Source organism: Sciurus carolinensis, chromosome 2 (assembly GCF_902686445.1).
Source record: "Sciurus carolinensis chromosome 2, mSciCar1.2, whole genome shotgun sequence".
NCBI lineage: Eukaryota > Metazoa > Chordata > Mammalia > Rodentia > Sciuridae > Sciurus > Sciurus carolinensis.
In genome coordinates, this window is record NC_062214.1 from 20930896 (window position 1) to 20958126 (window position 27231).

General features: G+C 48.8%; 1 protein-coding gene across 3 annotated transcripts; it reads left to right on the top strand.

Annotated features, from left to right (window-relative positions):
- The first annotated feature begins 273 nt into the window (after nucleotides 1-273).
- Ghrh (growth hormone releasing hormone) lies at nucleotides 274-27231 on the top strand. Of its 3 annotated transcripts, none has more exons than XM_047542257.1 (5): nucleotides 274-992; nucleotides 23159-23262; nucleotides 23470-23574; nucleotides 24934-25059; nucleotides 27101-27231. In XM_047542257.1, the coding sequence occupies exons 1-5, from the start codon at nucleotides 921-923 to the stop codon at nucleotides 27117-27119; spliced, it is 426 nt and encodes a 141-aa protein (XP_047398213.1). In that variant the 5' UTR covers nucleotides 274-920; the 3' UTR covers nucleotides 27120-27231. The 3 variants fall into 3 exon arrangements, with proteins under 3 accessions (XP_047398213.1, XP_047398214.1, XP_047398215.1); XM_047542258.1 differs by having other exon boundaries at nucleotides 27104-27222; XM_047542259.1 differs by lacking the exon at nucleotides 274-992 and adding an exon at nucleotides 19105-19147.

Consider the following 27231-nt stretch of genomic DNA (forward strand, 5'->3'; position numbering starts at 1 on the left):
CGGCGTCCCGGCCCAGGCTCTGAACTTAAGCCCTCCCTGGAACTCCGATTCCCCACTGCCAGTCACTGGCCACCGCCCGCCCTGGGAGTTGTCGCGCCAGCACCCGCCTCCTCCCCCCGGCCGGGAGCCCCGGCCCGCCGCCGCTCCTCCGCACTCACCTCCCGCGCCGCCGCGCCGCCGCGCCGCTGCCCCGGAAGTAGCTCCCCGTGACCCCGGGTCCCGGAAGTGACGCGGCCGGAGCAACCCGCGGGCTCAGCTCCGCCGGCGTGCCCAGCGTGGTGGGGGGAGCATGGCCGCTGTTTTTCGTAGGGCTCTTCTCCATTGCTCCGTGAGCCTCGCAGAGGGGCTTGGGGAAGGAAGACCCAGACCCTCCCGATTCTCCGAGCCCTTTATCCCCTGGCACGTTTCAGGAAACGCTTAAAGAAGCCTTCATTCCGTGCCAGGCCCTGAGCTAGGAGCCCGCAGCGCCGACGGAGACGAACAGAAACACATCATTGACAGAAGCAAATCATAATTCATTGGAAAAACGTGCACCGGGCGTCTCTGCCCTCGGGGATCTCACAGTGTGTCGAGGGAGATGGAGTGAAATAATTAAATGAACGTGGGATCATAATACGCGTTTGGAAGGCAAAGGACATTCTGATTGGAAGGGGCGGGCCACATGGTTGGGGAAAAGGAGGCCTAGTTCATTAGACAGAGTGCAGTACCCAATCTGCCCCGAGGACCGGGAAGACTGACTCCGGATGCCCGTGCCCTTTGTCTTCTCCCACACGAAATAGGGCCGACCGTGTGACCCATAGGGCGTGGTGGAAATCATGGAGTAGACTGTGATGAAGTCAGAAAAGGCATTGCGAATTCCTCTTTGCTCTCTTTGATTACTCATGGGAAATCCCATATTGTGAGGACACTAGGGCAGCCCTATGGAGAGGTTCTCGTGGGTAGTCATCAGACCTGCCTACAGCCAGCTCCAACTCAAGTCAACTCAGCCAAAGGTATGAGCCCCCTTGGAAGCTGAGTCTTCAGTCCCAGTTAGATGACTGTAAGTAACCCTAAGAAAGATCTTGAGTATAATCTCATGACAGACTTTGAGCTGGAAACACCCAGCAAAACCACTTGGATTCCTGACCTACAGAAATTACAAAAATTGTTCAGGAATTATAAATCCTAAATTATTTCTAAGTTCTGGTTTCAGAATAATTTATCATGCCTCATATTTAACCAATACCCAGAGGATAGAGGAGGGGTTAGATGCTAGATATTCAAAGTAGAATGAGACCTATTTTACCTTCAAAAATATCTCTATTCATGACCTGTAATCCCAGCTATTCTGGAAGCTGAGGCTGCAAGTTCAAAACCAGTCTCAGAAATTTAGCAAGGCCCCAAGCAAATTAGTGAGACCCTGTCTTAAGATAAAAAGAAATATAAAAAGGGCTGGGATTGTGGTTCAGTGGTAAAGTGCCCCTGGGTTCAATCTCCAGTATCAAAAAATAATAATAATAATAATAATAATATTGAGCTGGGCCCAGTGGAACACACCAGTAATTCCAGCAATTTAGGAGGCAGAGACAGGAGGATCACAAGTTCAAGGCCAGCCTCAGCAATTTAGCAAGGCCTTCAGTGTCTCAAAATTTTTAAAAATAACTGGGGTTGTAACTAAAAAAATAAAGCGCCCTGGGTTTAATCCCCAGTATCAAAAGAAGACTCAATCTCCCCTGCCTCTCCCTCTGTCCAGTGTTGGGGATGGAACCCAGGGCCTCATCTACCACTAAGCTACACCCCCAACCCTAGGAGTTTGCTCTCTCTTGGAGGACACTGCAGAAATAAGTATAATTCATTCAAAATTCCCCACACTATGTGAGGTACTATGGGGAATACAAAGATGCAAATTTGTTTAACAAATTCCTATGGAGTTTCTGCTCCAGATCCTGCATGATAACACTAGGAACACAATGGTGGGCAGGTGGGCCTCTACCCTCACTGTGCTTTCAGACTGGGGAGTAACGTCAACCACCCCCCGGCTAGTCAATCCCACAGATAAATGTAGACTTACAAACCATGACATGAATTAGGAAGAAAGAAAAGAAACCATAAGAATAAATAAAATGAGAGATACAATCTAGATAGGGTAATCAGGGAAGGCCTCTGAGAAAGTAATGTTTAAGGTAAAAAAGAAGAATGAGTCAGAATTTGCCAGGCAAAGAGAGGGAGGAAGGAACATGGTGGGGTAGCAGGCGGAGGTTGGGCAGGAATAGATGGAGCAGGGAGATCTGAGGCTTGAAGGGAACAGATATTTACGATAGGACCTAATACTTGCCCTAAAGGAACCCTCTATGAGGTATGAATGAGAAGGGTGATTTCTAGATTGAATTATGTCCCCTCAAAAGGATATGTTGGAATCCTCACCTCAGGTACCTCAGGATATGGTCTTAGTTGAAGACAGGCTTTTTACAAAGATGATCAAGTTACAAGGAGGTCATTAGGATGGACCCTAATCTCACATAAAAAAAAGAAGCTTGGACACAGATGCACTTGTAAAGGAGGATGTCAAGTGACAACCAAGGCAGGTTTTGGGGTGATACTTCTGCAGCCAAGAAACACCAAAGATGGCCAACGAACTGCCAGAAACTAGGGGAGAGCAAGGAAAAGATTCCTTGCAGCCCTCAGACTGCCATGTAATCTCTCTAAAGCTCTGGGAAAGCTGCTTAACTTTTCCAGCCTCAGACTCCTCGCCTCCCAGAACTGTAAGAAAATAAATACCTGTCGTTTAAGCTGCCCAGCTCATGGTATGTGCTCTGCGCCATGGTGGCCCTGGTATATAGTTACGCAGATGCTGCTCTCTGTATCCAAATATAAAAGATCCCTGGTGTGACTGCTGCAGGCACAGCTACTTTCTCACCTTCCAGAAGTTTCTTGAGGTCTCCAGCTGCATTGTGCTCATCTCTGTGCCCTGCACAGCTCCATTAGCACCACAGCATGGTAGAGAGCTTTGTGGCATGTGCATTCCTATCCATAATATCTGGGCGAGGAGTGTTTCATTATGAAGGAGATAATGTTGAAAAAGAAATTATCTCCGCTCTGAAAAGAAAGTCTGAAGTAGCTGGTTTATAAGTATTAATTTTAGGTGTCATTTTTTATATATTCACTACACGCCATGCAGGTTACACATGTGACTGTTCTCCTCCCAGCAACCCTACAGGGTAGGTACAATTGTTCCTACCTCATAGGTAAAGGCTGGAAAAGTTAAGCAGCTTTCCCAGAGCTTTAGAGAGATTGCATGCTTGCAGAACCCAGCCAACCTGTGCAAGCCAGATGTGAGTCCCTAGGAAGAGGGGAAGGAAGGACAGACACTGAGGCATCTGGGACAACTTCATGATTGCTGTCCTCTAGGCAGTGGGGACAACTTCCATGTACAGCAATGCCAGGAACTTATCCATCTCAGAATCATTGGAGCCCAGTAGCAGTGGGGACTCACCAAATTCTGACTTTCTCTAGGTCTCTAGGAGCCTCTCAGTAAATAATGAACTTTGGTTGCTCAAAGCCTGTTCTGCTTTCTACTACTGGTGGGTCTGGGATGCTGGGCTGGATTTGAATATGGGAAATGGAAAGAGAGGTGCAAGACTTACTTTCCGCCTCCCAACCTTTGCCTTTGTTGGTCTCTCTGCCTGGAACACTGTCTTCTGGCTCTTCACAAAATAAGCTCATTCTCATTCCTTAGGGCTCAGACCAAATATCAACGCTTTTAGAAAAGGCTTCCCTGGTCACCAACATAACTGACTGTGTTTTCCAAAGATAGCTGCAGCAGTAGCTCTCATCCCATGTAGCTTGTCTGCCCCATGATAGCTTTGAGCCCCCATTTGTGGGAATCCCAGAGAAGCAAGGAAAGGTAGCTCCCCTCCCATAATGGCAGACAAGTGGGGTGGTCCCACTCTATTCTCAGTTCTCAATAGAGAACGGATGCTGTTTTGACCATGACCTGTTGGGAGTCCCTATCCTGGACTCTGAATCCAGGGGCAGAAATGCCTGCTGCAAGGGTCAGACTGTGCTGAGGCCAGAGCCTTGGGCCTTGTTCAGAGTAGGTGGCTCTTGGAACAGGTTTTGGCCACGCCTGGCCTTGGTGGTTCCTGCCTGAGCCTTACTGCAGTGTTCCCATCCGCTCCAGAGTGAAGCTAAGAACGTCAGCTATGGTAGATCCTGATCAATCCAGATTCTGAAAAAAACCAGAGACTGCTGTCCTCTAGGCAGTGGGGACATCTTCCGTATACAGCAATGCCAGGGACATCCATCCCAGAATCCGTGGGGCCCAGCAGCAGTGGGGTCTCACCACATTCTGACTCTCTAGGTCTCCAGGAGCCTCTCAGCAAATAATGAACTTTGGTTCCTCAAGGCCTGTTCTCCTGCTTTCTACAAGGTGTGAAGTCAGGACCATATCCCATTCCTGAGCTCTAGAACCTTCCAGTAGGTCTGCTACAAAGGAGGACAGGTCACATTTGAATGTTGGGTCATTAGAAGGGGCATTAAACAGAATTTCTTTCAGAAGATAAATCAACATCACAGAGGGTCAGCCCTTCCTAAGAAAATCCCAACACCTGCCCTATACTTGAGACCCAGGTTTTACAGTTCTGATACCCGTAAAGCTGCCTGAGCACTGACTGTATTTCTGATAGATACTGGGGATAAGACCTTGGGCTGTGGTGTGCAGAAACAGACATAGCAACAAACTAACACAGTACAATGTTTTGAGTTCAGAGTGATGTTAGTTTGGCAACTGCAGAAGGCTTCCTGGAGGAGAGGAAAGCCAATCCCCAAGAGAAGGGTATGACAGAGGCAAAGACCCAGCCCATGATTGCACCCCCACCACCACACCCATGCAGAGTCCAGAACTTCATCTCTCTGAAATGTTCAGTCATGGAAGCAGCACAAACTTCTCGCGTCCTGCATCTGGTTGGTATTAATTACCTCCACATTTATTAAGTGCCCCATTAAACTTGGCTCTGACAGCACAGTTGGCTCCCTGGGTTAAATCCACACTAAATATTCAATTATACACAGCACAAGCAGAATCATATCTGGCAGGGATTAGCTCACTTGTCCCAGGAAGGCGCTTTTCCAGCTGAATAACAATGGCGCCTTTTAATCATGTAGTGTTTTCCTCTTGAGGGACTTTAAGCTCTCCCAAGAGAGACAGAAACTGGGTGTCATCATCTCCATTTGTAGTTGATGAACTCCCTAAAGAGAACTGGTTCTTGCTGCATAAGCTGGAATTGTACTCCTCCTTCAGGGCCCAGCTCAAATAACCTCAGCCTTGAAGAATTCTTGGTTCCCCCATCAGAACTCCAGGCAGCGTCTGACCACAAAAGAAGCTCTGGCCTAAGAAAAATGGCTGGGCCCTCACTGCACACAGAACCTGACCTGTATTTGCTCTTTTGATCCTCCCAGCAATCCTAAGGGGGTGTTTCCATTTCACAGCTGAAGAAACAGAGGCACAGAGAAGTTGAGTGGTGGGTCTAGGATTAGTTGTACATGTTACAATCAGGCCTCAAAGCCAGGTCTCCAAGCCCGCACACAAGCCTGCTCCATTCACTCAGTAAATATGTATTTATTGAGCACTTACTATAAATACTCAGGGCTAGGTAGGAGTAAAATACTTTCCAGGGAAGCAGGAGTGGGGAAAATATGATCCCTCCCCTACCAAAATTATCATCTAGCAAGGAAGACAGATTTAAAATACTTCCACAAAGGATTTTTTAATTACTTGTCAGGCACTGTTAGCAGAAGTTTAACTGAAGATGCTAGTAGGGCCAGAAAAAAAATCAGGTGTCTAGTTGGCTCTTTCTTTTCTGTAATTTAGAAAGCAGTAACTCTTCCTTTTTTCTTATAACTTATAATCAAGCTATGCCTAAGGATGCCTACATTTGTTTTAAGTATGTCCACAACTCTCTTCCTTCTAAGAATCACAGTTTTTCCAGCTAGAAAGTGGGAATTGAAAATAGCAAAAGACTAGAAGCAACTCAAATATCCATCAATGGGACTGTTCAAATAGAAGATGGTACACAGATCTATGCCAGGGGATATGCTATTCAGGCTGCCAGCTCAGCTATTAAGAAGCTTGAGGGCCGGGTGCCGTGGCTCATCTTGTGATCCCAGCAGCTCAGGAGGCTGAGGCAGGAGGATCAGAAGTTCAAGCCCAGCCTCAGCAACTTAGCAAGACCCTGTCTCAAAAAATGAAAAGGACTGGGGATAAAACTCAGTGGTGGAGCACCCCTGCCTGGGTTTGATCCCAGGACAGAAAAAGAAAAGAAGAAGAAGCATGAGGCAACCCTAAATGCTAAAGGATCCCTAAGACGTATGAGTGAAAGAAACAAGGTATGGAAAGGCGAGGGTGGAGAGCTGCTGTTTCTGTATATAATAAAAGGGAAAGGAGGAAAGGGACATCCTTACGTGTGCACAGCCTGTCTCCGTAGGATGCACAAGAAACAGGCAAGGGCTGCCCAGGGAGGAGGCCTGGGCACCTGGAGTTGTGAAGAAACTTAATATGTGCCATTTTGTGCAAAACTTTTAAAAAATTATTATATATATATATATATTTTTAGTTGTTAATGGACCCTTATTTTATTCATTTCTTTGTATGTGGTACTGAGAATTGAACCCAGTGCCTCACGCATGCTAGGCAAGCGCTCTACCACTGAGCCACAACCCCAGTCCCAGGTGCAAAATCTCTCTTTTTTTTTTTTTTTTTTTTTTTTTTTTTTTTTTTTTTGCTGCTGGGGATTGAACCCAGGGCCTTGTGCACAACTTCTAAGTTTTGCATTCTGTGCACATATTTTCCCCCAAAATATAAATTAACACACCATTCTGAGGAGGATAAAACTGCAGTCCAATTGCTCGCATCGGCCTCCCTCTCAGTACTACTGTTAGTTTCCAAGGAGAGGTCAACTGGGAAGTCTCTTGGAAAATCTAAAACCTTTGGAATACATGTTGCTCATAATGAGATGAGAGAGGAATGAGGGGCCAAACAGAAAAGAGGAGAGAGGAGAAGGAAAAGACAGAAGAAGCAAAGAGGCCATGCTTAGGTAGACTGACCCGAAAAATAAAAATCCACAATCCACAATTACTTCAGTGCCACAGAGACTCCCAGGCAGTTATGCTACCTGCCTCTTTCTAGCCAGCTGCCAGGTTGCCATGGTAATGCAGTAGCCTGTGTTAAACTGATTTTTGATTCTGAAAACATTTAAAAAAAAAACCAGAAAGCTGCAGATGGACAATGAGCAGAGAAGGTGCCCGGGTAAGAGAAGGCATCAGGGTGACCTTGAGCTTCATATTTATTCCTCTTTGAAAACTGGTAGGGTGCAAACCTGGGAGTGCACCTGAATCACGTGGAGGCTAGACCAAACACAGGTTTCTGGGTCCTTCCCCCAGTCCCTGGTTCACACAGGCTTCTGGGTCCTGCCCCCAGTCCCTGGTTCACACAGGCTTCTGGGTCCTGCCCCCAGTCCCTGGTTCACACAGGCTTCTGGGTCCTGCCCCCAGTTCCCGATTCACTAGGTCTGGGGTGGGCCATTTCCACCGCGTCTCCAGGAGGTGTGGATGCTGCTGGTTGGAGGCCACGTTTTGAAACCACCGTCCTAAATACCTCTAAAGGGCTCTCCAACTGAGGAAGCTGCGAGCAGCGATCCAGCTCCATTCATCCCAGACACGTCTGTCCCTTCCATTGGCCTCCTTTATCAATCAAGTAGCTGCAGTGTCCTAACAGAAGGGCCCAGCATGGGTTGTCAGGTAGGCAAAGAACCTGGTGAGCCAAAGGCTCCACGGGCAGTTTCCAGGCAGAGACCAGTGCCTCATATAAGCAAGTGCGTGGGAAATTGACCAGCTTTCCAGCAGCCTTTGCCAGAACTCTCTCATGGCACCAATTAGTGGAGTGTGATGGTCAACAGGTGCTGCTGGGACAGAGGAAAGGTAACTGCCCAACAGGAATGAAGCAGAGCAAGGGCCAGGGCAGGTGAGAGAGGACTTGAAAATGACAGAAGCCAAGACTTCAGGCACTGTAGGGACCTCAGTGGGATCCTGATTCTCCCCTGCAATGGAGATGGGCAGACAAATCCAGACCCCAGTCCCATCCAACACACACAGCCTGCTGAACAAGAATGCAGTTAGCTGGGTAGAGTGTAATATCAATGACAAGATCCCCCAAGTTCAAGATTTCTTGTGCATTCGACATGTATGTGCCAGGTGATATGCTAGCTAATGCACTGGGTGTTGAGTAACATGGCCCAGTCCTCATGGGCCTGCCCTTTAAGGAAAAGGTGTTATTAAAAGAATCATGGAATTCAGTTGTGCTAAGGTTCTATAAGTGAATGATCTTATTCTTAGAAAATAATGTTTAAATGTTTAGGGGTAAAGGGATGAGCTGTCTGGAAATTGTTTTTAACTGGTTCAGGGAAAAATAACAATTTTATATAATATAGTATCTATATGTGTGTGATTGTAGCTATCACCATATATTTATACGTATGTATGTATTCATATAGGCAGAGTGACAAATATGACAAAATGTTAACAATTGTTGAATCCAGGCAAAGAGCATATGGGTTGTTTTTTTGTATTAATCTTGCAAACTTTCTGAGAGGTTGACATTATTTAAAAATTAAATAAGAATCACAGTAGTACATGAAGAGTTATAGTACTGGTGAGCACTAATTTTTGTTTGTTTGTTTGTTTTGTTTTATTTTGTTGTATCAGGGATTGAACTTAGGGGCCTTTAACCACTGAGCCACATCCCTAGCCCTTTTTTGTATTTTATCTAGAGACGGTCTCACTGAGTTGTTTAGCGCCTCATTAAGTTGCTGAGGCTGGCTTGTAACTCTCCATCCTCCTGCCTCGGCCTCCTGAGCCGTTAGGATTATAGGCATTTGCTGCCAGGCCCAACCACCAGTTTTTAAAAGCACACAATTGTAGAAGGACCTAGAATGCAGTGGTTTGTCTAAAACAGGGAAGTCAAGGAGGGCTTCCTGCAGGTGGCAGGTTTGTAGGAAGGTCTGAGCAGAAATTGATCAGGGAGAAGGAGCTGCCTTCCAGGAAGGAATTCAGTCCAACAAAGGCCGTGTCAGGGGAGACAGCAGGGCACACTGGAGGAACTGAAAACCAAAGTCCCAAAGTCCGAGCAGCTGGAGCTGAAAGCCTCCACGTCTTCTCCTCCATGCCTGATGGTGGAGCCTGATGGTGCAGCCGGTCAGAGGCAGGACTTCTGCCAGGGCTTCTCTTCTGACCAAGGGTGGAATCTACTCCGCTTCTCCCCTACCCAGTCTGGTTCCTCTCCAACCTCAGTTCTTAAGGCTCAGCTCTAATGCAGCTCTAGGCTAAGGTCCCAGGATCCCAGCAACATGTGACAACTTGATCTGAAGCCTTCTCACAGCCCCTTCCTTTAGCTCCATCTCAGCCCCAAATCCCTTGTCACCATCCACCAGTCAAACCCTTTACCTGGCAGAGGGAGGTGGGGAGAAAGTTGGACTGTCATTTCAACTTATTGGTACAATTTGCTTCCTGGGCTTCAGGCAACTGGCTCCATCTGTGGATGGCTCAGCGCAGCTTCCATGTGCTCTGCCTCCATTGCTGATTTCCTGAGAGCTCAATAGGGCTATCTTTCAATTTCCTGCAGGGGGTCGATGGAGCCTGCATAACGGAGACATGGTGTCTCCATGGCATCCTTCATCTAGGTTATCCAAAGCATTTTGCAGATGTAGAGTAACATTGAACCAAATCCTGGTAACACTTTCAAAACCATTTAGAAATGGAGATAAGTGCCATTTTATTAGGTCTTCTTTGAATCAGAGGACTCAGAACTCAGAGGGAAATTTGAGGTCTTGTAGTCATTTTATAGCGATGTGAACTAACTTGCCCAAGTTCACAGAGCAAGTGCAGGTTTCCTGATGCCCAGTAGGACAGTGTCTGTGTAACCAGTTAATACACAAGATACGTCATCCCAGGAAGCTAGCATTCTGGACAATGGCAGTATAATTCCTTACCTACGAAGTGAGCGATTTGTATAGCCTCGGTGGGAAGTGAGCCCCGTGAATCTGTCTTCTTGTATTTAACCACTCCCTGTTCTGTTATTTTTATCTGTTTGGTTTCACTTTAGACCTGGTTCCTATTTCACATTTATGACTAAAGTCCCTCGGGTTTGGAAAAGGGAAGTCAGAAAGGAGAATATTTTCTTTTATACTCTGTAAACCTTCCCATATTTCTCCCCCTTCTTCATAATATTTCCTTTCCTGGGCCAGAAAAGCTTTTCAAATCTCTTGCATTTCTAATCTCCTGTTCGCCTTGGCTGTAATTATCTTGGGAAAATTTAAATTCCTTATCACAGCTCTGTGACAGTATCAGCTCAAGTTAAACACGCCTCACTTCCATTCTGAGGTCTTGTCAAATTGCCCTCAATAGGTTCCCTTAATAGGAATTATTGTTAGATATTTTTAAAGGGACAATAATAGGATTGTGGCTATGTTAAAAAAGAGTCCTTATCTTTTTTTGAGATACATATTGAAATATTTGTGAACAAAATGATATGAAGTCTGGGGTTTGCTTCAAAATAATCTAGTGGGAGATATAATGGAAAAGAAATTTTTTTATAGTGCTGGGGATGGAACCCAGGGCCTCAGACATGCCAGGCAAGCACTCTACCACTGACTTCACCCGTCTCCCAGGTTCTTTTTTTGTATTTCACTCATCTCTATCTTCTCGGCCCCAGTCTTTGTAGGTTTTGGACCTCAGGATAGGATTTGCCTCCCAGAGATTCGGCAGAGAAGGAAGTGTGGGCCCTGGAGCCAAAGAGGCTGAGATTCAGATCCCACCCCCACCCTGGTGATCACAGGGACTTTTACTTGTCTAAGTTCCGATTTCCCCATCTGCAAAGTGGAAATAATAAACTGACAGCAAACACCCTAGTTTCCTAGCATTCTTCTTATAACGGGAAAGGGAAAAAAAGAGGTTAAAAAAAGGTAAAGAGGCAAGCTTTCTGAGGTTCCCCACTCCACATGCCCCTCTGCTCCTCAAGGGATCCTCCCCAGAGCCTTTCCAAGCTCCAAGCTCAGGACCAAGTTCAACCGTGTGTTACCCACGGCCTCCTAGAGGTGCAGTGAGTCCTGAGAATTCAATGTGTGCACATCAGAGCTCATCGCTCCTTCTCTCAGCCTGCTCCACCCAAGCATCCTGATCACCCCGCAGGAGCTCCCAGCTCATTTTCAACATCCCCTCCCTCACCTCCCCCATCCGGATACTCCAGGCCATGCTCCCCTCTTCCAGAGCCCACCCCAGGTTCTTCCCACCACTTCCCTGGTCAGGGCCTGGGCATCACAGGCCTGGACAGCTGTAAAAGCTTGCTAACAGGGCTCCCTCCTCCTACCTCTCGGCTCCCCATTTCTCCTTCCAGGTTGCCAACAAACACTCTCCTTCCAAAATCATTCCTTGGAGCTTTGAACACCTCCTATGGATTCTCTCCACTAGAACTGGAAAGACCCAGATAGATTTCTTAATATGACATTTGACACCCTGCCCAGCTTGGCCTTAATGTGTTGTTCCAGAATCATCCACATTTTCTGCTGATGAAGCCAGAGGTCTGGGCTTCTCAGTCAATAGTCCCTCACACCTGGGTCAGAATCACTTGGGTCTCAGTTAAAATTCCAGGACCCTGAACCCAACCCCCCAACACACACAACTGAACCTGGGGTCCAGGTCCAAAGCATACAAAGATCTGAGACCCTTCACTCCAGCCAACCCAAATGTCTTTGCTCATCTAGGACCTGCGCATGCTGGACTGATTTTTCCTCTTTCTGCAAGGCCCTGCCTAAATGCTCTGTAGAGCCAATTCCCCACCCACTCTTCTCCCAAGGCACCCTGTGCTCACTTCTAATATAGACCGCGCATCTCACTGTGTGTAATTATCTGCTTGCCCACCTGCCCGCTGAGCTAGAATGAAATCTTCGCCCGAGCAAGTCCACAGATGCCAGAAGTCCCCAACAGAGCGAACAGCACAGCGCGGGCACTTGAGGGGCATCGATTCATTTGACTGTGTCTTGCTTTTTCTTTTCCCTGAACAAGCACAACGCTTGGCACTGGCGGTGTTGCTACACCCATGTCTGGTGGATGGATTATCCACAGCGGGTTGCAGGCATGGATGAATGATGAAATATGCAAATAAAATGAGAATGACTTTTCATCCTCCATGAATATTGGAACCCTCTCTGAAGTGAAGGACGTGAAAATTGGAGCAGAGGTCAGACAGGAACCTGGGACTTTGGGATCCAGGTTTACCAGGGATACCGCTATACCAGTCACAAAGGTCACCGTCACCATGATGAGTGCATGAACAGTACTATGGTATTTTCCATCACAGCCTCCCTGTTATTGGCTGCAGGAAATCCTCACTTGTCACTCCACCTTGTAGGATTCGCGGAGACCCTACTGAGACTACTCAGTGGCAAATGTGACGTTGTAGGGCTGGCAGAAAAACCAGCCTTAGGTTGCTGAGGCAGGGGGTAGATGCTCCAGGGTAGGAGAGCTCGACTTGCTCCTCTGGCCTGGACATAGGCGAGCATCCCCTGTGATCATGGCTACCTCACTTATGGTCTGTGTGAGATTAAACACGTTACCCAGTATCTACAACTTTCAGCTTCTTCCACCACGCGTTAAGAGCACTCTGTGTTCCTAACCCTTACGGATGCTGAATGAGATCGTGTGTGTTGTACAACTAGCACACAGATGCTGTTATGCTGCTATAATTCAGGATAACAGGATTCCTGTAAGCACCTGGGTGCTGCAGTTCGGTGCTGATCCAGAATAACAGAAGTGGATTTCAGATTCTGGAGTTTAGACATGGGTTCTGGCTGCAACTGGGCTCAGTCCTTAGGGAACCAGAAGCTGGGCAGGGCTGGGCACGGGGGCTGTGTGACCTGGGTGTTCATGGACTAAATGGTGCGGGATGGGGGAAGGTCAGGAGGTTGGGAGCTTGGGGGCCTGGAGGAAAACCCCAGCAACCCTGCTTCTGGTCTCAGGGTGGGGGAACTCCTTGGCCCCGAGTCTGGAGCCCAGGTTTTCTGCAACTGGGGCTATTTGGGTTCCTCTAACTGTTCCTCTAACAGAGGGGAAGTAAGGCCATAACCCAGCCCTGACATTTCCTTGTCATTTCAGATGGGAAACTGGAAACTTGAGTCCCAGATAGGCCTTGAGTTTGCTCTGTAGTGAGAAAATACTCTCTGTGCAGGTCCCCTACTAAGATCCTCCAACTAAAGATTCAAAGTATAGGGACGTGGCGCCTTCCAGGACCTGCCCGCTCCTTGCTGGAGCGTGTCAAGGCCAGGAGGATGGGCTTTCTCCTTGGGTCTTTCACACAGCCTCTGCTAACTGGCAGAGGAAAGGATGGCATGACAGACCTGACCTAGACCACTTGGTAGTCCCTAGATTTCACAAAGAACAAAGCCTGTGTGTGGGGCCTCAGGTGTCGATAGCAATTCCGACAACGCCAACAACTGGGGAACAGCGACATCTCCTGGCCACCAGCAGCCATGACCCCCTCCCTGGTCAGACCCACAGGGCGTTTTGAGACCCCTGTGTGCTGGATAACCTTCAGAATCCTAGAACAAAGAGGTTTCAGCACCCGATTCCATTGCCGAGTGGCGCCCAAGCGCATTCCCTTCTGACCAGTCCTGGGTGCTACAGCCTCTGCTGCTCTGTGATCACACTCTGATTAGAATGCTTTGTGGGCTCCAGGGTAATCAGGTTTGGCCCCAAGCTATTCCAGGATTTTGAGGAAGGAGACGATTTTCCACATATAAAATCACACAAATTGCCTGTCGTGGTGGCGCAGGCCTGTAATCCCAGGGCCTCCGGAAGCTGAGGCAGGATTGCAAGTTCAAGGTCAGTCTTATTGACTTAGGCCCTGTCTCAAAACAAAAAATAAAAGCTGGTATAGAGCTCAGTGATTGAGTGGCCCTGGGTTCAGTCCTCAGGGGTTGGGAGGGTCACACAGTCGCAAATAAAGGTCAGAGAGGAGAATGCTTTTTGGAAGGTAAAGGTCAGAGAGGAGAATGCTTTTTGGAAGGGGTTTTTGAAGGGTGGTCAGCGGTGCAGTTTCTCCAGGAAGAGGTCGCCTGACAGGAATGCTCCCGAGAGAGCATGCCTGGCACCTGCGTCAAACTTATCTACCCAAAAACCAACCTGGTGAACATCCATAATTCACTTGTATCAGGCCCAGAGATTCCAAGCAAGGAGAATGGTGGAATGTCACCCACGGGGCAGTGTCTCCAAACCACCCAGAGTCGTTTCATGGATTGACTAAGAACAGTCCACTGCACCTCCTCATTAAGGAGCTCTTGTAATGACCTTCCCAATGCAGACTTTTCCAGAAAGAGTCGAGGAGGAATAGGAGAAAGGACCAGACCAATCCTGTTTCACAGAAGAGGAAACTGAGGTTCAGGGAAACCTAGTGACTTTGCCTAAGGCCACCCGGCAAGGCCACACCACCGAACCATGGTCTGCGGCCTCACTCTGACATAGCTCACATGTCACTCACTCCTGTGGCGTCTGCTGCAGATGACTCCATCGACAAGGGCCTGGAAGGGCAAGGGGAAGGTCAAGGGAACGTAGGAGTCTAGGGTCCAGGCCTCCCTTTCCCCACACAGTGGCCTGGGGCTGGGAACCCTGCCACGTCCAGCGGGCGGGGCAGTGATGAAAACAGCTATTACAAAGCAGGGTCTGAGGCCCTCAGACAGGCCCCTTTGTGGACTTCTCTTCCTCCCGCCCCCAGGCCGGCGCCCTCTTTGAATGGCTGGCTCACACACACGAAATTTGCAACACAAATGTCTGGCTTGTCTCCCTCACCGGGGAGTCTCACTGCCCCAGCCTTTTGGAGCCTTTTAAAACTTGCATTCTCTGGGGCGCTTTCTTCCCTCAGCTCAAAACCCCAGCCCCTCGACACAGCCACGATGGCTAATTAACGCTGGGTTAAAACACGTCCTGGGAAAGAGAGCCCGGCAGCAAGCTGGGGGTTCTCACCGCCGATCAGGACAAGGCCCAGGCGAGGCTGGCGGTGGGAATCGGTAGAGGGGGCTGGGCTCTCGTTCTCAGGACCCTTTCTGGTGTTCTCCCCACATCCTCTTTCTCAGTGGGCTTCCGAAATCCCCCACTCCCAGCTCTCCCCAACATCGCTGCCTGGCTTCCAGAGCTCAGCTCTGGACACCAACTATAATAACAGCTACCACCTGCCAAGACATTAGGTATCGGACGCAAATCGATTTCTGCTTCTTTCAACTACCTGGGAGGTAGGCATTATCACCCTCACTGAACAGAAGTGATAACTCAGACTCAGAGATATTAAGTGCCCTGCGCGGAATCACATAGCCTGCTGGTGGCTGAGCTGGGTTTCAAGTCCAAATCCATTCACCAGCCAGGGGCCTGTTTTAGGCTCCTGTCTGACGATGCACTCCCAGTTTTATGTGACTTCTCCCTTCCCCAGATGCTTAGAGCGCTTACGATGTGCTCCCTCTGGATCTACCTGCTGCGGATAATTCCTCAGCTTCTTCCCAGCCTCTGCCTCCAGCAGCTCTTTGAAGACAAGCACTGTGTCCACACATTCTAGGGCCCAGAAAAATGCCACCCACTCCCCTAGTGGCAGAAATGGGACCTGGGCACTCAGAGGTGGATAGCTAATCCAGCCAGTTCCACGCCTGTGAGCCTAATGAGGTATGTAACAGGAAATTTGCAGGATGAGGAAATAAATGTTTATTTCAGAACTGTCCAGGCAGCTCTCTACCACCGCTGGTGGCAATATAAATGGCACAATCCTGTTGGAAGAGAGTGTGGCAGTTTCTTAAAAAGGTGAACATTCACTTACCATAAAACCCAGCAATTCCCCTCCTAGTACCCACACCAGAGCCGTGAAATGAAAGTGTATATTCTCACAAAATCTTATAGACATTTTTATAGTTGTACTTTTGGGGGTGGCAGTTACCAGGGATTGAACTAAGGGGCACTCAACCACTGAACCACATCCCCAGCCTTATTTTGTATTTTATTTAAAAACAGGGACTCACTGAGTTGCTTAGTGTCTCACTTTTGCTGAGACTGGCTTTGAACTCACAATCCTCCTGCCTCAGCATCCTGAGCCCCTGGGATTACAGGGGTGTGCCATCATGTCATAGCTGTATGATTCCCTCTCTGGAATTAACCTAAATGTCCATCAAGGTGAATGGGTAAACAAACCGTGGCACACTCATACAATGGAATTCAAAGGAAGAAACAATGGAGAGGTGAATCAGTCAACTTGGGTGGGTCTCAACAACATGGTGCTGAGTCAAAGAAGCCTGACACCAAATGTTCACGTGGTCTGATTTCTTCCATGTGAGTTCCCAGCAAAGGGAAGACTCTAGAGACAGAAGGCGGAGGAGTAGTTGCCTGGGTCATTGGGTGGGAGTGGAGATGGACAGCAAAGGAGCTGGAAGAACCAGGCACTGTGGTCACACCTGTAATCACAGTGGCTCAGGAGGCTGAGGCAGGAGGATCACAAGTTCAAGGCCAGCCTCAGCAACTTAGCAAGGCCCTTAAGCAATTTAGAGAGACCTTGTCTCAAAATAAAAAATAAAAAGGGCTGAGGATATGGCTCAGTGGTGAAGATCCCTGAGTTTAATTCCTGGACAAAAAAAAAAAAAGTGGGGGGTGGGGCGCTAGAGGAAACTTTGTGGGTAATGGAAGCAGCCCAAATATAGGACTGTGGTTATGGTGGCTCATCTGCACATGTTCATGAGAACCCATGGGACCGTAGACTTAAAACAAGTGAGCTAGGACTGGGAGTGTGGCGCAGGGGCAGAGAACTTGCCTAACCTGCCAAGGCCCTGAGTTCAGTGCCTAGCACTGTGAGGGAAAAAAATGAGCCTTATGAGCCAGGCACAGTGGCACACACCTATGACCCCATCTACTCAGAAGGCTGAGGCGGGAGAATCACAAGCTCAAGGCCAGCCTGGGCAATTTATCAAGGCTCTGTCTCAAAATTTAAAAATAAAAAGGGTTGGGGACATAGCTCAGTGATAGAGCAGCCCTAGGTTCAACCCCCAGTATTGAAAAATAAAGTTAGCTTTATGATATGCAAACAATACATCCATAACATGTAAACATTGTTATGAAGGTGCTGAAAGAATTGACAGGTCAAGGAACATCCTCAGGAGAACCTTAGCTTGGTGTGGGGCACTGAACTTGGAAGTCAGGCTTGGGGTCCTGGTCACTGACCAGCTCTGTGACCCTGCTAGGCTTATGGAACCCCCACCCCCGTGCCTCATTTATTGCAATAAGAATAGCAATGGTGAACGTCAACTTGTGAGGCTTACTCGGTGCCACACCTATTTTGGGGAATTGTCAAAATAAGTCTCACCCAACAGCCTCATGAGGTGAGCCTACGGTTCCCATTCTACAGAGGAGGAAGCGGAGGTCAGACATGGGGTCTAGAACAGTGCCTGGCACAGAGCTACTGCTGCAGCTGATTCTGAATCTCATGGATTCTCAAGCCAACTGCCCTCCGGCCCAGCATTCGTTCTCGATGCCAGCTCTCCAGGGCCCCCGACACATCCAGTGCAGTGATCCCATACCTCCAACTGTACAGAGCCGGGGCCTGTGATTGCAGCCACACCATCTCCGGCCTGTGACCCGTCAGCCTGCTGTTTTGTTTTGTTCTTAGTAATATTTATTTTAAAGTCATCGTCCCATTCTTAATTGTTGGGGAATTGACCTGCCTGCCCACTGTGTCCAGACCAGCAGGGCGACGTTCCCCTTAGTCCTTGCTTCTGTGAGGAACACACCACATTTGCTCTGACTCTGTGCAGGCTAAGAAGCAAGATCACCGTATGTCTTTGCTTGGAAGGTCCTCAGAAACTACTGGCTTCTCATGGAGACCTGTAGAGATAACTCAGGGGCAGGCCAAGGGGGTCTCCATTGCCCCCTCTTCAACCAGAGAAGCCCCACTTCTTTTTCCAGTTGGACGGGGGCTGTCTCAGGACACAGGCCAGGCTGGTCTTGAACTCTTGGCCTCAACCTCTTGAGTAACTGGGACCATGGGCATGAGACACCTCTCCCAGCTAGCCCCATTTTAAAATCTGTGTTATATACTGTAGTTATATAGATTTCCAAAGAAAGGAATCTTTTTTAAAATAAAAGTTTGTAAGTTTCTGTTCTGTGCCAATACCCGAGTTTCCAAGTATAGACTTGAGGCCTGGAGTGTAGAAGGAACTTGCCGAGGGTCACAGAGGTAGTGACTGACAGGCATAGGAGAGGTGGCAGGCCTCTGTACTCAGGCTTAGAGCTCTTTCCACACCTCCACCAGAGCCACCTGGGGAACAAGAGCCTGGTACACTTTAATGCCATTCTTGAGGATTCCTTAGTTATGGACTAGAAAAATCTGGAACATAACAACTCTCCCCAGGTCTTCCATCTCTTTCCTCTCGTCTCACACTTCTCAGAGGCAAATGCACATTCTGCCGCCTTAACATGTGACTCCGGCTGCTCCCTGGGCTGCTCCCTGGGCTGGCTTTGGAAATGGGCCTGCGAAGGCTGCGGGTGCAAATCAAAGAGAGGAAAATTCTGATAATTGGACGACAAGGGAGGTAGCAACCGATTTTCCTCACTAAGGGAGACAGACACTTATTGATAATGTTGTCTAACCCAAAAGTGAAATAAAGTCACCCACAGACAAAACAGACACGGAACTTTTCCAAAGGCACATTTATCTCCGAGAATAAATGAACCCTTGGAGTCTCGCTGTTACGAGTCCCTCAATTATTAGAGTGGCAGTATTGTGCTCTCTGTTCCTCTCAGAAAAACACCACAACTTCATACTCTGCTCACCCCCGCCCCCAAAGATAAAGGGCAAGTTTGCTCTAAGTCCTGATTTGTAAGGGGCAACACCTCATCCCCCTGTTAGGGCATCCATGTGATGCTAAAAATGGTGCTCGGGTTGACTTGTGGGTAATTGATTCCGTGACGCTGACAACGCTCAGGAAAATGAAGGTATAAATAAATGAGGGAGCGCCACACAGCCGCCGGAGCGAACGCACAGCCCGAGGTCCGTGGAACTGGAACAGCACCTCACAGCAGAGGAAGGCCTGCCACCTGGAAGGTGAGAGCGGTGGCCCTGGGGGCTGGGCGGGATGTGGGCCAGAAAAGTTGACAATCTCACCAACTAAGAGACACTGAGTCAAAGAGGGCCATCGCCATCATCACTGAGGACTGGTGAGTACATCAGGTTCCAGTCTGGGGAAAATGACCCTCATTAGGGGTTCTGGAACATGCCTTCCATAGTTGGCACCATTTGGGGATTGGCTTGGATGTGTGGTACCTTGGCCCATGGAGAAGTGCAGACAAACGTGTTGCAGGAGTCTGTCGGAGGCAAGGGAGGTCTCCATGCGCCTTCCAGGGTGTGGGGCAGATTCTGGGGCAAGGCATGAGCTGGATGCATTCTTGTCCATAATGGGGCTCTGCCATGGATCAGAGAGGAGCCAAGTGGCTGTGCAAATCAATACTGTCCATTGATCGCTTGGAACCAATTCAAAACAATTGCTTGGAAATTGATAACATTTCCCTCTCTTGTTCAATAGCAGTCATGCGCCTTAGTCTAGTTTTTGGACACAATTATCTGCCTGTGGAGTCCTCTATTATCCCACGCCTGACCCTTGATCCTGGCTTGAATTGTCCTAAGTGTGTTTTGTTTGTTCGTGTTTCACCTTAAATCCTTTCCAGAAGGCAGTGGGTGTCATTCTTTTGAATGACAGTTCAAGGTGCTTCCTCATTAAAAGCTTAGATTTGGGATGCAGCTCAGTGGTAGAGCACTTGCCAAGCATGTGCAACACCCTGGGTTCCCTTCCCAGCACTGCAAAAACAAATTTAGATTTTTAACTTGGAACACTGTTGGTGGCGTGTGGTTATAAACTGGGTCAAGAGATCAATGCTTTGGGGTTCTCAATTCCAAAGCAGATATTTAAGAAAAGTAAAAAATAAAAATAAAAATAAAAAAATTCCCTAGGTTTTCAAAAGTGACTTTGCTAATTTGGGTATTTTAACTGTGAGCTAAAGGTATCTGCAAAATTCTCACGGCATCCATAGCAGGAAGGCTGGAAAACGTATCAGCCAGTGAGGATCAAGCACCTGAATTCTGAGGACCTCAGATACATGGAGTCACAGAATTAGCACTGCAGAAAGTTATTGATACGCAGAACGCAGAAGGGAAGTTTCAAACTCTACAATGGCCTTGAAGCATCCTTGTCCTGTCAGCGTGGTTGTTGGGTTCAGGTTACAGTCATTCAGTGAATTTTATCTCCTTAGATTGTGCTGTGGGGTGTGTCTGCCAACAGCTATTTTATCCTTTGTGATGCAACCTGTCTTTATTTGACTGGAGGCTAGATCATTCTTGTTGTTCCCATCTCTGTGCAGTGGAATTTGGCAAGCCCATGGATTAGGACTAGGCTTGCAGAGCCCAGGGGTTACTGCCTGTCTGGAAGGCCTCCTGCCTGGGCACATGGTTTATGGAAAATGTCGAGCTTCTTGCTTGACCAGAATGTGCGGTTCCTCAGCCTTGTTTTGAACAAGTGGGGTGTTCTTTACATTCTATGACTGGCTCCCCCAAAATCTGCCTTATCACGAGGTTATTTTCAACTCTGTGAAACCAGTGGGTATGCATAGGGAGGTGCCAAACAAGCAGGTGTCCCGTTTGATCGCCTTTTGACTTCCTCAGAGGCCCAGTGACAAAGAGCAAAAGATTTCCATTTCTTCAGACCCTTTCCCATGTGCAGGTGATGAGTCTGAAGGGCCCATGAATAGGGAGCTCTGTGAATAGGGTATTGTATATGCGAAGGCCTCGAGGAGCAGGAGGAAGTCTGCTGGCCTGGGAATTAGGGGGCCGATTCTGTAGTGCCCACTCCAAAGCTAATTGTGATGGAGGACCATGGAAAAAGGCCCTTCTCCTCTCTGGGTTTGTTTCTTCCGCTGTAAAATGAGGGTGGCAATACCCACTCCAGAGTCGGTGTGAGGGGCTGTGCAGGACAGCGGGGAGGGGGGCTGGGATCACTTGTGTCAGCCCTAGGCTAGGAGGCAGGGGCTCCAAGAGCAGGGGCCTGGGCTTTACCTGGGAAGGAGTCTGAGCAGGAAAAGTAGTGATCAGCCCAAAGCTTTACAAGATGGGCAGTAAAACACCAAGAAAGCCGGTTGTTCTGGGGGCAGAAAACTCGGTGGTTTTGTGAAGGGGGCCTCCGTGCTTAGAAATTCCACTTCTTGAGAGGCGGCCCAGACCAGGTGGGGAAAAGAGGTGTGATATGGTGTGAGGAGGAGGACAGAAGGCTGCAGGCCCTTGAACCCAGGAGCAAAGGCCTCGGTCAACTGCATGTGTATTCAAAGGGCTCAGCACATGGGTGCAGGTGCGGAATCTCTGGGTGGCACAGCAGGCAGATATGAAAGAGGCAGCCCTGGGGCAGAGATACCAGGTTCTCCTTTTCTCTAGCTTTAGTTCTGACCCATATAGCAAATGTCTAACAAGCAGTTATGAATCAGTGACAGGGATGTGTTCTGAGAATGCACCTTTGGGCAATCTCATCAGGGTGCAGACGTGATAGACTGCTTATATGATCCCAGATAGCGAAGATTCGATCACTAGGTGGTGTAATCTTGTGGGACCACCATTGTATATGTGGGCTGTTGTTGACCAAAACATGGCACATGACTGTACTGGGAGGCTAGCCACAAAGAGAAAAACATCCTCACAATAAGAACTGCCTGGAAACAAACAGACGGGAGGTAGTGAGTTCCCTGCTGATCACTGACGGTGAGTGCTCCCCGGCAGGAACTGGAGGCTCCCTGGAGAGGAGGGGTGCACCTCGAGGTTGGGTCTGACCACTGATGCCTGATGGCTGCTTCCTTTGGCTCTGGAGTGCAGGGGTCTTGGGTCACAGTGAGAAGTCTCCATGGGCTCTCCTCCAGAGCCCAAGGCGTCCCTGGCTTAGTGGAGACCACAGAGTCTGCAGAAAGTGGGGACAAGTGAGCCCAGGACTGGGGAGAGGGGAGGAAAGGAGCCATGTGAGGCCACTGTGGGAGTGGAAGGCTTGCTTCCAGACGGGGCTGCATCACCCTGAAGCAGATATCCTGCTGGGAGAGAGGGCTCCCGTGGGAGATGAGAAGACCCAGCTCTGTGGTGGCTGAGTCCCCGAGGTCGGCTCTTCTGGACCAGGGCAGGTCTGAGTTGAGAGCAGTGAGCCTTCCCCAGCTGGGGCGGCTCTGTGTCCTGCCAACTATTCTTCCCCTAATTGAAGAGCACCACGTCAGCAGGCTCCAATTAAGGGTAATTACGCCACCTATGTGAAGATTCTGCCACACTGGCTTTCTGGACTCTTAAGATCCTTTCCAGGACTAAAACTCCTTCCGGGAAATCTAAGCATCTGGAGAGAGATTTGTAAGTTTTCTCCCATCCCTCTGACCCCACCAAAAAAAAATAAACAGGTTGAGCTTGTCCTCCAAGTGGGTCAATATTAGGTGACCACAGCAAATGTTTCTAGAGAGTTCCTTATGTGCCACATTACTCCCTCGGGTGCCTCAATTCACCTGATCCTCACACAAACCTTATATAGGTGATAGTTATCATCTCCATTTTGTGGTTAGGGAAACTGAGGCCCAGACAGGTGAAGCCACTCATCTTGGGACACAGGTAAGTGACAGCAAAGCTAGGATTTGAATTCAAATTTGTCTGTCTCACAGCTGAGCTCTTACCCCTGCTTGCTGCTGTCACAGCCACACTGAACAGTGGCACAGTGGCACTCAGGGAAGGCGTTTTCTCCTCTGCCCTCCCTCAGGAGGCTGGGTTTTACCTCCTGTGCCTGAACAGCAGCGTGGATTTCAGCACTGTCTTTGGTTTTTCTGTTCTCCCTGGTGAGGTGGCCAGGGTGGCTTTATCATGCCCATTTGCCAGATGGAGAAGTCAAAGCTGGTGACTGGCAGAGGCAGAACTTGAACCCAGGTCTGTCTGACTTTCAGTGTCTGGGTCTCCTTCTTGAAGCTTCCAAAGGACGAAGACCAAGACGTGTCATGGCAAAGGGCATCCCGTGGCTGCTGCTGCTGTCCCCTGACTGTCCCCTCCTGCTCTTTGCAGGTGCCTCCCCAGGGTACAAGGATGCCACTCTGGGTGTTCTTCTTTGTGATCCTGACCCTCAGCATCAGCGCCCACTGCTCCCCGTCCCCCTCTCTGCCCCTCAGGTAAGCCGCTCCCGAATCTCCGCACCTCTGAGCCATCCCTGCCCATCTCAAGGAGGGGACCAGACAGAGTACCAGAGGTCATGCAGCCGGGTGTGTCTGTGGGTGAGCAAGACAGGGGCAACAGAAGGACCTTGCAGAGACGTGGTGAGTACAGCTCCCATTGTCCACTCTTCTGCCCCCACACCGACCTCCAACTCCTTCACTTAGGATGCGTCGCTATGCAGATGCCATCTTCACCAACAGCTACCGGAAGATTCTGGGCCAGCTGTCTGCCCGCAAGCTGCTGCAGGACATCATGAGCAGGCAGCAGGGGTAAGCAGAAAATTGTTCCCACACCGTTGTGCATCAGAGTTTGGGAGGCCTGATGTAGGAGACCAGGGACCAAGATTGGTCTCTTCCCTGAGTTAGCATCTGTCATTGCTGGACTTTGCGCAGCAGAGGGACCCCAATGTCAAGCCTCAAACTACCCCCGTGTGCTTCTCCCAATGCAAGGCTCCATCGGTACCTGCTGATGGTAGGCACCATTTGATCATGGCTCTGTGCCAGAAACAAGACTGCACAGGACATGTACGCCAGCACTGTACCAGGCGCAAGGGAAGCCCTGGTAGTGTAAGTCACTATTCTTAGTTTCTCTGATTATTGGAACAACCCAACAAAGTAGGGACTCAGATCCACTAATCTGTACCCACTGTACAGATCCACTAAAGATCTCTAAAGGACACAGAACCAAATCGCAGCAGAACTGGGATCCAAACAGTTGGATTCCACATCTTGTATATTTTTTTACATTTCATTTTGAAAATCTCAAACTTCCAAAAAGTCTCAGCAATATTACAATGGACTTCCATCTGCCCTTCCCTATATTCAACAATTACTAACATTTTTCCACATTTGCTTTTTATATGTCTATAGCTAGGTATAGATTTATACAAACACATACACATGTTTATTATTATTATTTATCATTTTTGCTGAACCATTTGAGAGCACAGTGCTGTCCTCATGACCCTTACCCTCGACCACTTCTGCACATGCCTCGAGCACTTATCACAGAATAATTTTCACTTACACTCCATATTCATATTTCACAGGTCATCCCAAATGCCCTTTATAATTATTTCTTTTTCTGATCTAGGATCCTGTCCAGGATCATAGGTTTCATTTAGTCATCAGGTCTCATTAGTTACTCTTAATCTGGAAGAGTTCCAAAGACTTTTGTGGCACTGAAATTTTTGACTAGTAAAAGTCGATGCTCTATATAGACCATCCCTCACAGTGAACCAGACAAAGGAGCTTCATAATTAGATTCAGGTTATGCACCCGCACAGGTGGTGGGTGTCCTTCTTAGTGCCCGGTATCAGGAGGCATTGTCCATTATTCATGGGTTATAGTGGATGGCAAATTTGATCATTTGGTTAACATAGTATCTGCCATTGGTGTCTGCCAGATGAGTTAATAATCGTGAGGGATTTTTGCAACTGTGTACATTTACATATCAAGTCAGTCATATATATATAGGTAGTATAGCTCATACTGTGGCTCCCTAAATGCTGAATTCAGTTGTGTGTAAGAATTCATATCAGATATTGAATTAGGCATAGGGATGCCTGCCCGCATGTCCCCATCCTACGTAATACCAACCTTAACTCTTTCTCCTTTCTAACCACAAAGAGAGAGAGAGAGGAACCAGGAACAAGGAGCAAGGGTTCGGCTTGGCCGCCAGGTGGACGGCATGTGGGCAGACCAAAAGCAGACAGCTCTAGAGAGCATCCTGGTGGCACTGCTGCAGAAGCACAGGTAGGGGTGTGTACGTGTGTGTGTGTGTGTGTGTGTGTGTGTGTGTGTGTGTGACCGCAGAGGCTCCTTCCCTGGGGTTACCAGGTAAAAGGAAAGAATCCCATTCTCTCCAAAGGTGAGGGGCTCAGCTTAGTAAACAAGCGCTTTCCTTACACACATTAAGAAGAGAAGAAGGACTGTAGTTCCAGCTGTTTGGGAGGTTGAGATGGGAGGATCCCTTAACCTATAAGTTTGAGACAAATGTGGATAGCATAGACTCTGTCTCAAAAAAGAACAGAGGAAGGAGAGGAAGGGTGTGACAGGTGACAGAGACTGCTGTATGTCCAGTGTATATCAGAGGCTAAGCTGGGCTGGGGAAATAGCTCAGCTGGTAGAGTGCTCGCCTCGTAAGCATAAGGCCCTGAGTTCGATGCCCAGTACCGCAAAAAAAACCAAAAAAACAAAAAAAGAGAGGCTAAGCTCAGTGTCTGTGCCCTAAAATGTCACTCACCAACAGGTTCCGAGCCAGGTCCCAGAAATCTGAGTTCAAACAAATGTCCTAGGTGATTCCCACATAGGTGACCTGAGACGTATGCCCAGGCTTCTCTGTCAAGCTCACAAGACTATAAAGTCAAAGGCAGGCCAGCCTCCCCACGCCCTGTGGTGTATAAGCGAGTGTGTACCAGCACACTGTCCTCAGTGGGAGAGACAGTCACAACAGTCACGACCCATCTCACTGACTCACATATTCCCACGGGGAGTCAGGGAAGATCAGGAATGAGTTATCCCATTTTACAGAAGAGGAAAAAGTGAGGCAAAAAAGAGGCTGCAGTTGGCCTCAAGTCAGAGTCTGGCAGGCCTACATCTGCTGTCCTCCCTGGAATGTCTTTACACAAAACTGCCATTTTGTGTGTGTATTTGGAGAATAACTGCTATCTTTTAGAGTCTGATTTTATTTTATTTATTCATTTATTTTTGTGATCCTGGGGATTGAATCCAGGGATGCTCTCTCCTGGCCCATCCTTTAAACTTTTATTTTGAGATGCTGAGGGCCCCGCTAAGTTGCTGGGTGCCCCTGGCTCCTGAGTAGCTAGGATTATAGGCCTGTGCCACCACACCCGGCCCTCAGAACCCGATTTTAAACGGGGAGCATAAGTGTGTCCCAGCATGACTCTGCCCAGGCACTGCCACGCCAGCCTCTTCAGCAGATCCGGTTCTGCAAGTCCTCCCACACCTTCTTCCCAAGCTATTGGACACTGAGCACCCAGAGATGGCACCAGCTACAGCCTGTGGAGATCCAGCAGCAGCAGGCCACAGGCAGACCTAGGGGCTAGAGACCAGCTCCCGGCCCACAGCAATAGGCGACGTCCTAATTTCTTCCTCCAAGGAAGGAGCAGGTTAGCGCGGTCCTAAAATCCTAAAGGCTGGGTTCTAAACCACTGATTCTAAGAAGGATGCTCTCCTAGGCCTCTCAGGTATCACTTACCTTCTGTCTCCTACTAGACCCCCTGGCAGGTCACAAGCCAGAGGCTTCATAGAGCTCTTGGAAGGCACAATTTTTGCCCCCGACCCCGTGTCCTCACGGCTGGAGGGAAGCTGAGGTTCAGGGCTGCACCCTCCACCTCTGCAAGGGCCATCCAGTGACTACCGCGTGCCAGGCTCCTGGCTGGGGATCCACAGTGAGCAGGACAGAGGTGACCCCTCTGGCATTCATAACACCGAGGCAGCAGGGCTTACCCAAGGGCTGCACAGTGGGTTATTCAACCGTGGCGGATGGACAGAGAGGTGGGGGCGAGGTGAATGTTTGGCTGGGAGAAGCTCTGGGGATTAGAAGTGGCTTTTTCAAGGGGAAGTGACCAGTCCAGGGTCTCCTTGAGAGCCAGTTGGTGGGGCAGAGGCTAAGAATGGGGTCTGCTTTGCTGACACGCGTGAGCATCCTCCTTTCTACCCTGTGCTGCCCGGGGCAGCGAGACAGCCAGCTCCTGGCCAGCAGCCCCACGGCCCTGGTTCCGGGTGTCCCTTCCTGCAGTCTCCAGACTGAGCAGCCTCTTTCTTTCTGCAGCAGGAATTCCCAAGGATGAAGACTGCCCCTGAGGCTTGGACCACCTGCAGCCCCAAACACAACTGGATCCAGTTAATCCTATTTCACTTCTGACCTACTTTTTCCTTTGTAAATATAATAAAGTTCCCCCA